Source organism: Mustelus asterias, chromosome 30 (genome assembly GCF_964213995.1).
Source record: "Mustelus asterias chromosome 30, sMusAst1.hap1.1, whole genome shotgun sequence".
Classification (NCBI taxonomy): Eukaryota; Metazoa; Chordata; class Chondrichthyes; order Carcharhiniformes; family Triakidae; genus Mustelus; species Mustelus asterias.
The window spans coordinates 15067803-15084386 of NC_135830.1; the positions used below are offsets into that span (position 1 = coordinate 15067803).

Here is a 16584-nt window from a genome sequence, read left to right on the forward strand (position 1 = left end):
AATAAAGCTTTTTTTTCAAAAGTTATGAACTTGGAGCCATATTTACTGGACAGAGACAGGATTCCAGGATATTTCACTAAACATGCGGGAATTTTAATCCGGATACAATTCACTCATGAGAATGAGTTTTAATTTGTAATGGTTATTTAAAATTTGGGACATGTGAAATGATTCTGACCAATCCTGTGTTGGATTGATCTTGGGTTAAACTTCCTGTCAGGTCCAAAGACACAATTAACACAATGAAAAGGAAAATTCTGGAATTGGATACTGAAGAAAAGAGTTTAAAAGGAGAGATTATTAAATAGAAATGATTCCCAGACCGTGTGGTCGTTAGGTTGGAACAAAGGAAGAGTGCTGACATCCATTTGAAAACTTTTAATCCACCCCTTTTCAAACTCAGTCTATGTACAAAGAAAACCCCAAGGATGGTAGATAAGGGGTTCTGGAAAACATCATGATGGGGGCACCTATCTGTTCATGAGATGATCACAAAGCCCCATGATGTCCAAATACTAATTTCATTGGACCTTTCTGTAATGTGTGTAATCTATAACCATTCTGATTGGATTGTGTCCAGCTGGGATGGGTTGAGTAACTGGATAAGAATTGATTATTTTCTTTGTTGGGTGGAGTTGCACATGGTCAGTCCCTGTGGCTTCTCCCTGCTGGCGTAACTCAATAAACTATTTGTTGAATCAGGTTTAAGTGTTGAATGATTCTTCTGAGTTCATTCACCCCAACACACTGGGTACATTACCACTTCATCCTTGGGAGTGGCCTGATAGGCCGTGGTCCAGACTACATGTGGCCTTTGGGGGGCCTTTCATGAATCACATGTGTTTGCTTGTTGTAGATGCGCATTCAAAATGCTTGGAAGCACAGATCATGAGTAATATTACAGGGCAATTAGGACTAGCTTAGTGGTAAAAACTGGGCGGCATGGACAAGTTGGGCCGAAGGGCCTGTTTTCATGCTGTAAACCTCTATGACTCTAACTACCTTTTTTGTGGCCTGAAGTTCCCACAATTGGAAAGCAGCCAGATTAGTTAAATAGACAGCATTAATTGTAAGACAATTAAATAATAAATGATTCATTAATATATATGTTATGAAGGCTGGAAATGTAAATTTGAACACAAGTTTATAACTTTTAGAATTATAAACACATTAAGAATGGTTAAAATGCTGTGGGAATTATCAGATGTTCCCTTCTCATGCTGACAGAATAAAGAAAGATGAAAGGACTTGTTAACCTTGACTGGAGGGAATGAATCGGCTCCTGTTCAAGATGTCTCAACATTGAATGACTGATGTGAACCAATTATTGGTTGACACTCAGGCTACCCCAAGCTAAGAGATATCGTTTGAGAGAAAGAATTGTCTTAAAATTAAGACAACGTGTGCAATTAGCTAAAAACCAAACCAATGTCATTATTGACAAGTTATCGACCAATTGGCTAATTCCCAACAATTAGCTGAGGATGGCTTTCTACATTTTGAAAGTATAAAAAGGGGGATTCGAGAAACCAATTTGGTAGAAGTTTTTAAAAGTTAACTTTGTTTATAGTTTGTTTATTAGTGTCACACATAGGCTTACATTAACATTGCAATGAAGTTACTCTGAAAATACCCCAGTCGCCACAATCTGGCGCCTGTTTGAGTAAACGGAGGGAGAATTTCGCATGGCCAATGTACCCAACCAGCACGTCTTTTTGACTGTGGGAGGAAACTGGAGCACCCGGAGGAAACCTGCACTTTACTGTTCAAAAATCTAGCTATCCTTGCCTTAAAAACATTCAATGAGGCAGCCTCAACTGCTTCACTGGGCAGGGAATTCCACAGATTCACAACCCTTTCTGTGAAGAAGTTCCTCCTCAACTCAGTCCTAAATCTGCTTCCCTTATTTTGAGGCTGTGTCTCCTAGTTGTAGGTTAGGGGGATGAGCAGGGTAAATACTTGGGGTTATGGGACAGGTCTGGATGGGATTGCCCTGTGTGTCAGGGGGATTATATGAGGTTACAAGGATAAGGCCTGCGTGGGATTGTTATCAGTGCAGACCTGATGGGCCAAATGGCCTCCTTCTGCACTGAAAGGATTCTATGATTTCAGAGAATTGTGAAATTGGAGATTACTGAGATAGGGAGGGATAAGGTCATGGAGGAATTTGAAAATAAGGATGTGAATTTTAAAATTGAAACATGACTTGACTTAAAGCCGATGTAGGCTTTATGGATGAATAGGATTTGGATGAATAGGATTTGGATGAATAGGATTTGGATGAATAGGATTTGGTGTGAGAAAGCAGACGGGCGGCAGAGTTTTGGATGATCTCACATTTCTATGTGGGGAGTGGGGTGAATGTGAGAGGCTGCTCAGAAATATATTGGAATCATCAAGACTAAAGGTAACAGATGGAGTGGGGTGGAGACTGTGGACATTTTGGAGATTGAAATATTTGGTATCAGTGATGGGATGGATATGTGGTCAGAAACTCATCCTGTTGTTAAATCTGACAGCAAGGCCTGAATTTTTCATCCGTTGGGCACACTCACATGGGAGTGCCTGGAAGTGGGTGTAATCAGCCCTGGAAATCGGCCCCGGAAAGTGATCTCATGCTGGCTGGCTGATTAACGGGCAGTCAGTGTGAAACGTGCACTGGGAAAGGCTCAGTGCTGCCGGGTAGGGAGGGAGGGAAGGGGACGGGCACTGAGGAAAGCGAGGGTGCTGTTGGCATTTCCAATACGCTCCCTCAGGGGGACAGCTGCTGCGGAGCCTGTCTCACAGCTACTGACCTGTAAAAAATAAACTGCGATGGAGCTCCTCACACTTGTTGGAGGTGAGGATGGAGGAGATGGGGAGAGGGAGAACCCTTCAAAAGGAATTAACTTCTGTTAGCAGTATTTAAAAGACGCAAGACACTGTGTTTAACACAAAGCTGATTTATTTGACTCTTATCCAGAATATTTACACCTATAACCGGCCTGGTGTTTATTAACATCAGCAGGACCAGACTCCAGTGAATGATATTCAATCCTGCAGGTGATTAACAGCAAAACCCAATCATTGTCATTACTTGTGACCGCGCTGGTGTCTCAGCAGATGGGATGACTGAGTGAATCCCTTCCCACACACAGAGCAGGAGAACGGTTTCTCCCTCTGTTCAGACCCGAGAATGAAGCCCAGCAGGACCCGAGGACTCATCAGCCCACAGCTCCAACAGTTTGCTGAGGACCACTTCCCTGGGAATTGTGCTTTTTCAGAGTTCATCCCACACTTCTGTTTTCTGATTTCCAGCTGTTTCTGAGTTTTAACTGTATCCTCTATTGTGAACACCGAGGCAAAATACTTGTTCAATTCATCTCCCAGCCCCTTATTTTTCATTCTCAATTCCTGGACTCACTTTCTATTAGACAGTTAAGAAATGAGGTGGAGCAAGTGACTGAAATGTCAGTCAGGGAGCACTATTGGGAGCACCAATAGTTTCAAAATAGTTCTGGAAACAGATAGGACAGGTCCACAGGTCAAGGCCCTAAACTGGAGCGGGGCCACTTTTGTGGGCATTAGGCAGGATCGAGCAGATGTCGATGAGGTGAGTTTGTTTGAAGGGAAAGGAATGACTGGCAATTGGGAGGCTTTGAAAGTGTGATATCAAGAGTCCAGGGGCAGTATATTCCTGTTAAGATGAAGGGAAAGAATGGTAAATTTAGGGATCTCTGGCAGACAAGGGACATTGAGGCTCTGGTCAGGTAAAAGAAGTAAGAAGTTTAACAACACTAGGTTAAAGTCCAACAGGTTTATTTGGTAGCAAAAGCCACACCTTTTGCCAGCAAATAAACCTGTTGGACTTTAACCTGGTGTTGTTAAACTTCTTACTGTGTTTACCCCAGTCCAACGCCGGCATCTCCACATCAGGTAAAAGAAGGAAGCAGACATTGGGTTTCGGCAATCGGGGACAAGTGAATCACTCTGACTATAAAAAGTGTAAGAAAATACTGAAGAGGGAAATCAGGAGGACAAAAAGAGGGTATGATATGGATCTGGCAGGTCAGATTAAAGAAAATTCCAAGAGGTTCTATGGCTATATTAAGAGTAAAAAGGTGGCTAGAGAGAGAAGAGATCCCCTTAAAAATCAGTATGGCCATCTGTGTGTGGAGCCACAGGAGATGGGTGAGATTTTTAATGAATACTTCTCCTCTGTGTTTACTGTGGAGAGCACCATGGGTGCTAAAGAAATAAGGGAAACAAGTGGTGATGTCTTGGGCACACGCGCCATGTTACTTGGGAGGAGGTATCTGCAGCCTTATAAAAGCAAATTACTGCGGATGCAGGAGTTTGAAACCAAGAGAGAAAATGCTGGAAAATCTCAGCAGGTCTGGCAGCATCTGTAAGGAGAGAAAAGAGCTGATGTTTCTTGTCTAGATGACCCTTTGTCAAAGCTCTGAAACATCAGTTATTTTCCCTCCATACAGATGCTGCCAGACCTGCTGAGAATGGGGAGAGAGTGTGTGGGATGGAGATTTACAGCTTTTGGGGAATGAGAGAGGAAAGAATGTTCCATAGAAATTGTCTGTTCTGAATTTCTATCCTGTATTGACACTGATGACTTTTGTAAACTCATTTTACAGGATATTGAAAGAGGAATCACAGGCTGAAATCTCAAACTTCACGTCTAGATCTGACAGAGTCATATTCCTTGGGACCTCAATACCATCGAACTTTGAATCCAGAAGGAGAAATGATTGTCCAGTCTGTCGATTTGAAAAGATTTGAAATGTCAGTGTGAGTGAAAAAGCATCAACACACTGACACACTTGAGTGAGAGTGTTCCAATGCACTGACTAAAGAGCTTTAACCAGTTACACAGTCTGAATAAATATCACACCATTCACAACGGGGAGAGACTGTAATCTTGTTCTGTGTGTGGACGAAGTTTCAACGAATTGTTCACTCAAGAGAGAGGTAAGGACACCTGCACCATGGAGAAACCATGGAAATGTGTGGACTGTGGGAAGGGATACAGATACCCATCCCTGCTGGAAGATCATCGGCGCAGCCACACTGGGGAGAGGCCGTTCATCTGCTCTCAGTGTGGGAAGGGATTCACTCGGGTATCCAACCTGCAATCACACCAGCTACGTCACACAGGGGAGAGGCCATTCACCTGCTCGCAGTGTGGGGAGGGATTCACTCGGTTATCCAACCTGCAGTCACACCAGCGAGTTCACACTGGGGAGAGGCCATTCACCTGCTCTCAATGTGGGCAGGGATTCATTCAGTCATCCAGCCTGCTGACACACCAGCGAGTTCACACTGGAGAGAGACCATTCACCTGCTCTCAGTGTGGGAAGGGATTCACTCGATCATCCCACCTGCAGAGACACCAGCGAGTTCACACTGGGGAGAGGCCGTTCACCTGCTCTCAGTGTGGAGAGGGATTCACTCGGTCATTCAGCCTGCAGAGACACCAACGAGTTCACACTGGGGAGAGGCCATTCACCTGTTCTCAGTGTGGGAAGGGATTCATGAACTCATCCAACCTGCGGACGCACGAACGAGTTCACACTGGGGAAAGACCGTTCATCTGCTCTCAGTGTGGACAAGAATTCACTCAGTCAGCCGACCTGCAGAGACACCAGCGAGTTCACACAGGGGAGAGGCCGTTCACCTGCTCTCAGTGTGGGAAGGGATTCATTCGGTCATCCCACCTGCAGATACACCAGCGAGTTCATACTGGGGAGAGACCATTCATCTGCTCTCAGTGTGGGAAGGGATTTACGAACTCATCTGACCTGCAGACACACCAGCGAGTTCACACAGGGGAGAGGCCATTCACCTGCTCTCAGTGTGGAAAGCGTTTCAGAGTTTCATCCCAGCTGCTGAGACACCAGCAAGTTCACGAGTGATGACAGTGGTTGGATTCTGCTGTTATTGTCTCTGCTCTCAGTTGCCTCCAGGACTGCATTTTGTTCATTCTCACAGTTGGTCAATGGGAAGGGTCAGAGGGTTTCTTTGTGCTGGACTGGCTGGTCTCAGCCTCCAGTGGGCTGATGCTCTTTGAGTCTTTTTGTGAATACCTGGTTTCAAATGTCACAAGGATCACAGAGTGACAGGGTGTTCGGAAGTTTCGAGCTATTTAGTCAGAAGAAAACAGAGGTTGGCAGTGCAAAGGTACATTTCTGAATGGAGGGCTGTGACAAGTGACATTCCTCAGGGATCAGTGCTGGGACTTTTGCTGTTTGTAATATATATAAATGATTTGGAGGAAAATGTAACTGGTTTGATTGGTAAGTTTGTGGACGACACAAAGGTTGGTGGAATTGTGGATAGCGATGGGGACTGGCAGAGGATACAGCAGGATATGGATCAGTTGGAGACTTGGGCGGAGAAATGGCAGATGAAGTTTAATCCGGACAAATGTGAGGTAATGCATTTTGGAAGGTCTAATACAGATGGGAAACATACAGTAAATGGCAGAACCCTTAAGAGTATTGATAGGCAGAGGGATCTCGGTGTACAGGTACACAGGTCACTGAAAGTGGCAATGCAGGTGGAGAAGATAATCAAGAAGGCATACGGCATGCTTGCCTTCATCGGCCGGGGCATTGAGTTTAAAAATTGATAAGTCATGTTGCAGCTTTATAGACCGCACTTGGAATCTAGTGTTCAATTCTGGTCACCACACTACCAGAAGGATGTGGAGACTTTGGAGAGGGTATGGAAAATATTTATCAGGATGTTGCCTGGTGTGGAGGGCATTAGCTATGAGGAGAAGTTAGAGAAACTTGGTTTGTTCTCACTGGAACAACGGAGGTTGAGGAGGGCAACCTGATAGAAGTCTACAAGATTATGAGGGGCATGGACAGAGTGGATAATCAGAAGCTTTTTCCCAGGGTGGAAGAGTCAATTCCCAGGGGCATAGGTTTAAGGTGTGAGTGGCAAGGTTTAAAGGAGATGTACAAGGCAGGTTTTTTACACAGAGGGTGGTGGGTGCCTGGAACTCGTTGCCGGGGAAGGTAGTGGAAGCAGATACGATAGTGACTTTAAGATGTGTCTTGACAAATATATGAATAGCATAGGAATAGAGGGATATGGTCCCCGGAAAGGTAGGGGGTTTTAGTTCAGACGGGCAGCATGGTTGCTACAGGCTTGGAGGGCCAAAGGGCTTGTTTCTGTGCTGTAATTTTATAGAGAATAGAATAGAATCCCTACAGTACAGAAGGAGGCCATTCAGCCCATCGAGCCTGTTCCGACCACAATCCCACCCAGGCCCTACTCCCGTAAACTCACATTTACCCTGCTAATCCCCCTGACACTAGGATCAATTTAGTATGGCCAATCAACCTAACCTGCACATCTTTGGACATTTATTGGTGAAACTAACAATGCAATAACACGAAGGGCCGATAGTTAACAGTGCTATAAAACAGGTGGATGTAATCATCAACCGAGCCCAATTCCCTGAACCTTTCTCATATAGACTTTCACCCGTGCCCTCCTGGCGATCCCACAACATCTCCATCTCCCGTGGTCCAGCGCCACATCAACACGTCCCCCCAGGATGCACATCAGAACTGGAGGCAGCCAGCTGCACTCCGCACCCATTTGCCTGTGATGCCGCTGGCAGGCGTCTGCTGGAGAGCTGGGACCTAGAGGGGTCCAGCCGTCTTCCTGGTGATATGGATGTATCCTTGCCTTGCTGTTCACCCTGCTGCTCTTGAGATGCACCGGTGTCAGGAATGGGGGAGTCGGAAAGCCCTGCATCCCATCGGCCGGAATCCCCCAGGTGGAAGGCCCCAGCACCGTCCCCAGGTCCCCCTCCTCCCTCGAGGCGCCAATGGACCCCTGGGTCACTCCGTGGGACGGTGAAGCTGACTCGGGGGAGGGAGTGGTGATTGGGAAATTCTGCAGGGGTGGTGATTGAGGAGGGGGTTAGTGGGGGGGGAGCTCTGCAGGAGTCCTGATGGGGGAGGGAGCTGGTTGTCGGAGAAACTCTGCAGGGGTGGTGATCGGGGAGGGGGCGAGAGGGGGAACTCTGCAGGGATGCTGATTGGGAGGAGGGGTTGGTGATTTGGGGGAAACGCTACAGATGAGGAGATTGGCGGGGCGATTTCTGTGGGGAGGGGGGCATGTCCACTGAAGATGGAAACTGGGAGGATGGAGCGCATGCACAATGACACCCCTCCAGATCAGCAGCTGGCTTCCCCAGCAAGTTTAGGTTCCTCCCCTTCCTCCTGCAGTGAGGATTATATTGTGACTGTTTTTGACTAAGTGCCACAAGATTGCTTTTTTAAATTTGCCAAGAAACGAGTTTGAAACTTTTCTCACTCATTCAGCACTTCGAATTTTTTTCATGAAATTCCACCCGATGTCTTTTGGTTCTAAACCAATGGAAACAGACATGAATTTTATCAAAACCTCTCAAAAGTTTGAATATCTCTATTAAATCTTTCCTTAACCTTTCCTGCTCTATAGAGTGCAATTCCAGCTTCTCTAATCTCTCCATATGGATTATCCATCCTGAGGTCCCTCGTATCACAGATGCCCATCTTCAGCCAATTCGATTCACTTCAAGGGATATCAATAAACAGCTGAAGGCGATGGATAAGGAAAAATCCAAACTGGCCAACTGCCCTCCAATGTCTCTCGTCTCGATCATCAGCAAAACGATGGAAGATGTTGTTGCCAACGGTGCGATCAAGCAGCATTTATACAGCAATAACCTGCTCACTGATGCTCAATTTGGGTTCCACCGAGGACCACTCACCTCCTGCCTCATTTACAGCCTTTGTCCAAACATGGACAAAAGAGTTGAACTGGGTGATGTTGGAGTGATTGCCATTGACATCAAGGCAGCATTTGACTGTGCGTGGCATCAAGCAACCCGATTAACATTGAAGTCAATGGGAATCGGGGGGAAACTCTCCACCGGCGAGAGCCACATCCCGCACAGAGGAGGATGATCGCGGTTGTTGGAGGCCAATCATCTCAGCCCTAGGGTAGAGTCCTAGGCCCATCCACCCTCAGTTGCTCCACCAATGACCTTCCCCCCCATCATAAAGTCAAAAGCGGAGCTGTTCATTGATTATTACAGTCCTCATGACTGAGAATGATACCAGGGATGAGGATTTTGTTTTATTCTTTCAGGGGATGTGAATGTGACTGGCAAGGCCAACATTCATTGTGCATCACTGATTGCCCTTGTGAAGAAAGTGAGCCAATTTCTTGAATCGCTGCAATCCATCTGGTGTAGGTATACCCACAACGCTGTTAGGGAGTTCCAGGAATTTGATGCAGTGACAGAGAAGGAATGGTGATTGATTTTCAAGTCAGAATGGTGTGTGATGTGGAGTACAATTTGCAGATGGTGGCATTCCCATACGCTGGCTGCACTTGTTTTTCAAGTGGTAGAAGTTAGGGTTTGGAACGTGCTGTGAAAACAGCCTTGGTGATTTCTTGCAGTGTATCTAATATGTGGAATACACTGCCACCATTGTGGGCTAATGGTGGAGAGTGAATGTTTAAGGTGGTATTTGAGATGCTGATCAGGCGAGCTACTTTGTCCTGGATAGGATCTACAAAATTGTTGCAGATACACTCATCCAGGTAGGGAATATTCCACCTTACTCCTGATTTATACCTTGTGAATCATGGCAAGCCTTTGGGGAGTCATTAAGTGAGTAACCTGCCACAAAACTCCCAACCTCTGATCTGCTCTTGTAACCACAGTATTTAAATGACTGGTCAATGGTAACCCCAAAGTTATTGCTGGTGGGGCATTCACTGATGGTAATGCCATTGAATATCAAGGGAAGATGGTTAGATTTTCTTGCTGGAAATAGATATTTCCTGATAATTATGTGGTGTCAGTATGAAGAGACAGTATTAGCTCCAACCTGAATGTTGTCCTGGTCCTGCGCTGCATGCGGGCAGCTTCAGTATTCAGAGTTGTGAATGGTCATATACACTGCAATCATCAGTGAACATCCTCGTTTCCCACCCTACGGTGGGGAGACGGTAATTAATGAAGCCGCTGAAAATGATTAGGCCCAGGAGACATGAGGAACAACAAAATATATTTATATAGCGCCTTAAAGTAATAAAACATCCAAGGAGCATTGTAAAGTAAAGCATGATATTGAGCCACAAAGAAGATATTAGGTTAGATGACCAAAAGTTTGGTCAAAGTGGTAGATTTTAAGGGGTGTGTTAAAGGAGTAAAGCGAGATGGAGAGCTGGAGACGTGTCGGGATGGTACTCCAGAGGTTGGAGCCTAAGCAACTGAAGGTAGAGCTTGCAATGGTGAAGCAAGGTCAGGGACAAACTAAAGACCAGAATTAGAGCAGTGTAATATATTGAGGGTTGTGGGGCTTATAGGAGATTATAGATATTGGGACAGGCAAGGTCATGGAGTGATTTGAAACCAAGGATGAGAATTTTAATATTAAGTTGTTGCTTTACTGGGTGGATCATCGTGCACAAGGGTGATAGTGGAATAACACTTAATGTGAGTTTAAACATGGCCAGCAGAGTTTTAGATGAACCCTGCAGTGACCTTTGCAGTGATGACTGACCTCCAACAACCACAGCCATCCTCGTCTGTACCTGGTATATCCCCAACCGGCGGAGAGTTCCCCCCCCCCCCCGCGCCCCCCTCCCCCCCCCCCGCCCGAATCCCACCGATTCCAACCCTGTGTAGGTCCCTTTCTGCCACACTCAGTCAAATGATGTCTTGATGGATTTTCTTTGTTTTTTTTTGTTCAAAAGAAAACAAAATTTTCTTTGTTCTTCGTTCTGTCTGGAACATCCCAAATGCCCATCCAATTTCCTTTTTAATTGTTTATTGTCTCCACTTCCTCCACCCTCGTAGGCAGCGGGTTTCAGGTCATTACCATTCGCTGCATTAGAATATTCTTCCTCACATCTCCCCCGCCTTGCATCTCTGACCCAAAACAAGAAATCTGTGTCCCCCCTCGTCCTTGTCCCTTCAGCTAATGGGAACAGCTTTTCTTTGTCCACCTTATCTAAACCTGTCAGAATCTTGTCCACCTCTATCAAATCTCCCCTCAACCTCTTTTGCTCCAAGGGGAACAACCCCAGCCTGACATCGACAATAAAGAACAAACTAACATAATATGTTACTGTCTGAAATCAAATGGGAATGTTTAATTTCTGTTTTAAAGATATTGTGAATATATTGTCCTGGACAATAAAGGAATCAGCTATAACTGAGCAAGAAGAAGTCGGTTTCAAGGTGGAATTGACTGGAATATTGTCTCTGGATTTAAACAATGGAGGAACTACAAACATGGAAGAAAATAAATTTCAAAATGTGAACTCTGAACAGACTGTTTTCAAAATAGAACTTGAAAATTCACAAATGAACAGCAATGAAGACTCTCCTTTTGCAGGAGGACCTTTGGACTATAATTATTGTAAGAAGAAAACCGTCAGAAAAGACTGCAAGCAGTAATTTCCATCTTCAGTGGACTGAATTCCTGGACATGGAACCCAGCAGTGTGCTGTTACCAAGCTGGACTTGTGAATGTGAAGTGGACAATGGAGGGATTATTATGTCTGTTGCAGGTTATAAGATAGATCAACATAGGAAAACAGTGGATTTAGGAACAGGAGGAGGCCATTTGGCCCTTCGAGCCTGTTCCACCATTCAATAAGATCATGACTGTTGTTAAGATATACAGCATGTTGTATATTGTAATATTCTAAATGGGATATTATGAAGGTGATACATTTCCATTTTTTCCTGTTTTTGTTCCAAAAATCTAATTTCATAATTCCTATGTTTTAGAAATAAGAATTAGTTGCAAGAATTGCTTTTAAAAAATGGAAAACCTGGATTGAGAATCTGATGAAAACACCCTCAGGGAATTCGCAGTCACAAAGCATGGCCCATGTTGGTTTAAGAAGTCAAAACTCGAGAGGTAAGAACTGTAAAAGGTCAGCTGGATCTTTTAGCTGGAGACATTGGGTCTGACAATTATTGTACTGTTTTTGTTAGGTGAATTCTTCATGCAGAGCTCAGGAAAAAAGGTCTAATTTTGAAGCTGAATATCTGTTAGATATTCAATCGTCTCTGTTACCATGGGGATATGTGATTCAGGGTGGACCCTTGGTTAGAATTAGACCATAAGATAGAGGAGCAGAATTAGGTTATTCGGCCCATCGAATTTCCTGTGCCATTCGATCATGGCTGATAAATCTCAATCCCATTGTCCTGCCTTTTCCCCGTAACCTTTTGAGTCCTTTCCAATCAATGACCTGGTTCCAGCGGACAGTCTGCAGTTAGCTTGGAAGCCACCAGTTGTGGGACCAGGAGCTGTGAACCAGCTGTGGGACTAGAAGCCTAGAGGACCATTAGAAACCAGGGGTGTTTCCAACATTTAAATCCCTCAGCAAGAATGCAGTGAAGCCCATGTTTGGACTGAGGAGTCCACAGTTTGAGAGCTTAAAGGAAAATTGGAGGCTTGTTTAGTGAAAAGATAATGGATGGATTCCCATTAACTCTTGGAGCTTGGAGAATATCTGGAGTACTGGGGAGAATTAAAGTGAATTGTAGAGAGCTTTGACATACCTCTGGGATGGTCCTGGGAACAAAAGTGAATGAACCTTGAAGATATCATTAAGTATAAAGAAACTCTTGGGGTGAGGTAAAAAAATAGAACTAGGTTTATATCATAAATCTTTATTGAGTGTAGTATTCAATTTGTAGTGTTGTCTTTTTAAATTTTATTTAAACATACAGTAAAGTTTGTTTTTGTTTAAAAATGTGGAATCTTGTGATGTAATTCTTTCAGTTAATCACTGGGTGTTCGAATTTCTCTGCAAACGTTAACAGTCCTGACCGGGATCGCAAAAATTCACACAAAACAGTGTTTCAAAACAAATCGAAGAAAAAGATGTTTTTTCTCCTTCAGTCCAAACGTTACACATGAAGAAACCCTCTTCTGGTATCTCCAATAATTTGTTGCTTCGAGCAATTCTTTTCATGGAACAATCAGGTAATTGATGACTGAAAATGGAACTAATTGTATCCCTTTAAAGCAGGAGGGCGATCGCCCGGCACAGAGGGGAATTAGGGATTTCTCCCATCGACCAATTGACAGGGATTCTACCTTCCAACCACCTGAAGTGAATTCTTTACATGAATCATCCGTGCCAGTGCAGGTATCAACTTGCAGTTTGGCTGATCAGAAAATGCTTTGTTGCTGATTTTCCTTGTGTTAGGAAGTGACAATGCCAAGGCCAGATCTTGTTTCCTCCTTGATCGGGATGTCACCCGTGTCCACATCGCCACTTCATTCTTCCACTGGTTGTATGGTTCAGACTCCGAGAGCATCAGCAGGTAATCAGACCCTGACAATTCCCACTGCCTTTCAGTCATTTCTCACAAAAGCTGCTGGGATTGTAAACTTCTGTCTGAAATATACTTTCTTTTAGTTTACAACCTTCACCATGAGACAAGCATTTTCTGTTACCATGTTATAATCCTGACAGCCTTGGGGTGGAGTCAATCTTTATTTGGTCTGGATTTGTTCACAGAATCAAACATTACAGGTTCAACTCTGACTCCAAGTTATATTAGTGAGTCCCACTTTTTACCTGCTCATTATAACTATCTAATCAATGCCCTCCATCTGAATAAACTTAACCTCTATTGGTATAATTAACAGCCACAGTCAGAGCATCCAAAAGATCACTAATGGGTGTGACTGCCATGGTGTCTCAGCAGCTTGGGTGAACAAGTGAATCCTTTCCCACCCACTGAGCAGGTGAATGGTCTCAGTTTGGAAACTAAGGGAAAATAAAATTTCAGGCAGAAGCTTCCAATCTGGTAGGTTTTATGAGAAATCGCTGAAAGTGAGTGGGAATTATCAGGGTCTCTCCCCAGTGTGAATTCCCTGATGTTTCAGTAGGTCAGATGATGTTCTAAACCTCTTTGCACAGTGAGAGTGCCTGAACGGGGACTCCTCAGGGTGAATGCGCTGGTCGACCCTCAGGTAGGCTCATGTTTTAAAGCAGCTCCCACAGTCAGAGCATTGAACAGGTTTCTTACTGGAGGAGGTGCCTCAGTATTCCAGCAGACTGGATGATTGACTGAGTCACTTCCCACACACACATCAGATGAATGGCCTTTCCCCAGTATGTAATCGTATCTTTCTCAGCAGACTAAATAATTGAGTGAATCCCTTCCCACACTCGGAGCAGATGAATGGCCTCGGCCCAGTGTGAATGCGTTGGTTTGTCAGCGGGAGCGATAAGTGAGTGAATCCCTGCCCACGCTCTGAGCAGGGGAACAGTCCCTCACCCGTGTGAAATCGCTGGTGGTTCTGCAGGGTAGATGACTGAGTGAATCCCTTTCCACACACACAACAGGTGAATGGTCTCTCCCCATTGTGAACCTGCTGGTGTGTCAGCAGGGCAGACGAATCGCTGAATTTCTTCCCACACTCAGAGCAGGTGAATGGCCTCTCCCTGATGTGAAGTCGCTGGTGATTCCTCAGGGTGGATGAATCACTAAATCCCCTTCCAAACTCAGAGCAGGTGAACGGTGTCTCCACAGTGTGGCTGCATCGAAGAGTTTCCAGCTTCGAGGGACAATTGAATCCCTTCCCACAGTCCCTACATTTCCATGGTCTGAGTGTCTTTGTACATCTCCAGGTTCAGATGAAGGTTTGACCCCACAGTTAACACATACATGGTCTCTCTCCTCACTGTGAATCCTTCAATCTTTTCCAGGCCTGTGTAACTGGTTAAAGCTCTTTCCACAGTCAGTTCACTGGAATTCTCTCACTCGAGTGGATGTGTCTCAGTGATTTTCCAGTCACACTGATGTTTAATCAGTTTGAAGGAACAGACAAACATTTTCCATTCTAGTTTCAAATGCCGATGGTATTCAGATCCTGAATAATTGGGTGACTCTGTCAGATCCTAACGTCATGTTTGTTGAGATTTGTGTCTGTAAATTCTCCCCTTCTAATAGCCTGTGAAAGAAATTCACAAAAATCATTGCTGTCAGTCCAGGATAAAAACTCAGAACAGACAATTCTAGTTTCTGTGGAACATTCTTTCCTCTCATTCTTGAAAATTTGTAAATCTCCATCCCAAACACTCTCCCTCCATTCTCACTTTGCTGGACCTGAAATAGACATTGTCCTGAGGGTGCTGATTCATCCTAATCGACAGATCCGTGCTGACTGTTTCATGTACAGGACACATATTCCTGAAATCTTCACACAGGCTTGCGTCTAAGCATATAAAAAATTAGCATATAAAAAATTCGCATATTTAGTGAACTAAAAATGTAAGCAATATTCAGAACTCTATTACATGATTAGAGATACAGATGGGTGTGGAAGAACTTGACTTGGGGAGCAAGCAATCATGTTCTGGAACTCACTGACGATGAGAGTGGTGGAAGTGGAGACGACCAGTGATTTCAAAATAAAATTGGTCGGGCACTTGAAGGAATTAAACGTACTGGGGAACAGGGATATCGAGGAAAAATGGCACTGAGTGGATTCCCCGACAGAGACTTGGCACGGACTCAAGCTGCTGAATTGATTTATCTTGTGCTCTGATGACTCTTTGACTGGAAAATATACAGTGTAGTTACAATACTATTCTGGAATTAAACAAAATCAACTGTAATACAAATCCATAAATAACATACCCATTATGCACCATATAGTAAGAAGTCTCACAACACCAGGTTAAAGTCCAACAGGTTTATTAGGAATCACAAGCTTTCAGAGCGCTGCCCCTTCATCAGGTGAGAAGGAGCAGCGCTCTGAAAGCTCATAATTCCAAATAAACCCGTTGGATTTCAACCAGGTGTTGTGAGACTTCTTACTGTGCCCACCCCAGTCCAACACCGGCATCTCCACATCATATGCACCATGTAACAACACCAGACATATCAATGTTGTTACGATCCTCATGGTCACCTTATAATAAACAAATTCCCACAAATCCCAATCGAATAAACAAAGACAATGTTTCATTTTTTAAAAATTTTACTTTAAAAATTAATCTAAAATTGTCACTGAATCATGCATTAAGAAACAGTATTTGAATAGACAAGATAAATTACACTTTAAAAAGCTCAGACAATAAAAACAGGTTCCACAAAATCACAAACATTTCCCCCTCAGTATATTTGGCTCTAATTCCAGTTCCAGAGAATTTCTCTGTCTCTGTATTTCCCAGGGGGCGAAAGAAAGTGTTTTCCTCACAGATGTTGTCCAGAGGATGAAGTTTGAGTCTGTGGTGAAGTTTGAGTCTGTGTGAAGTTTGAGTCTGTGTGTGAAGTTTGAGTCTGTGGTGAAGTTTGAGTCTGTGTGTGAAGTTTGAGTCTGTGTGTGAAGTTTGAGTCTGTGGTGAAGTTTGAGTCTGTGTGTGAAGTTTGAGTCTGTGTGTGAAGTTTGAGTCTGTGGTGAAGTTTGAGTCTGTGGTGAAGTTTGAGTCTGTGGTGAAGTTTGAGTCTGTGTGTGAAGTTTGAGTCTGTGTGTGAAGTTTGAGTCTGTGTGTGAAGTTTGAGTCTGTGTGTGAAGTTTGAGTCTGTGG

At 44.2% G+C, this 16584-nt stretch overlaps 1 protein-coding gene across 1 annotated transcript in view; it reads left to right on the plus strand.

The window, feature by feature from the left end:
- Positions 1-16584, plus strand: part of LOC144480910 (uncharacterized) — a 40289-nt gene that overhangs the window by 9468 nt on the left and 14237 nt on the right. Inside the window, exon 3 of the mRNA XM_078200538.1 lies at positions 4959-5543. Within this exon, the coding sequence (XP_078056664.1) occupies positions 4959-5543 (585 nt within the window). The remainder of the gene's footprint in view (positions 1-4958; positions 5544-16584) is intronic.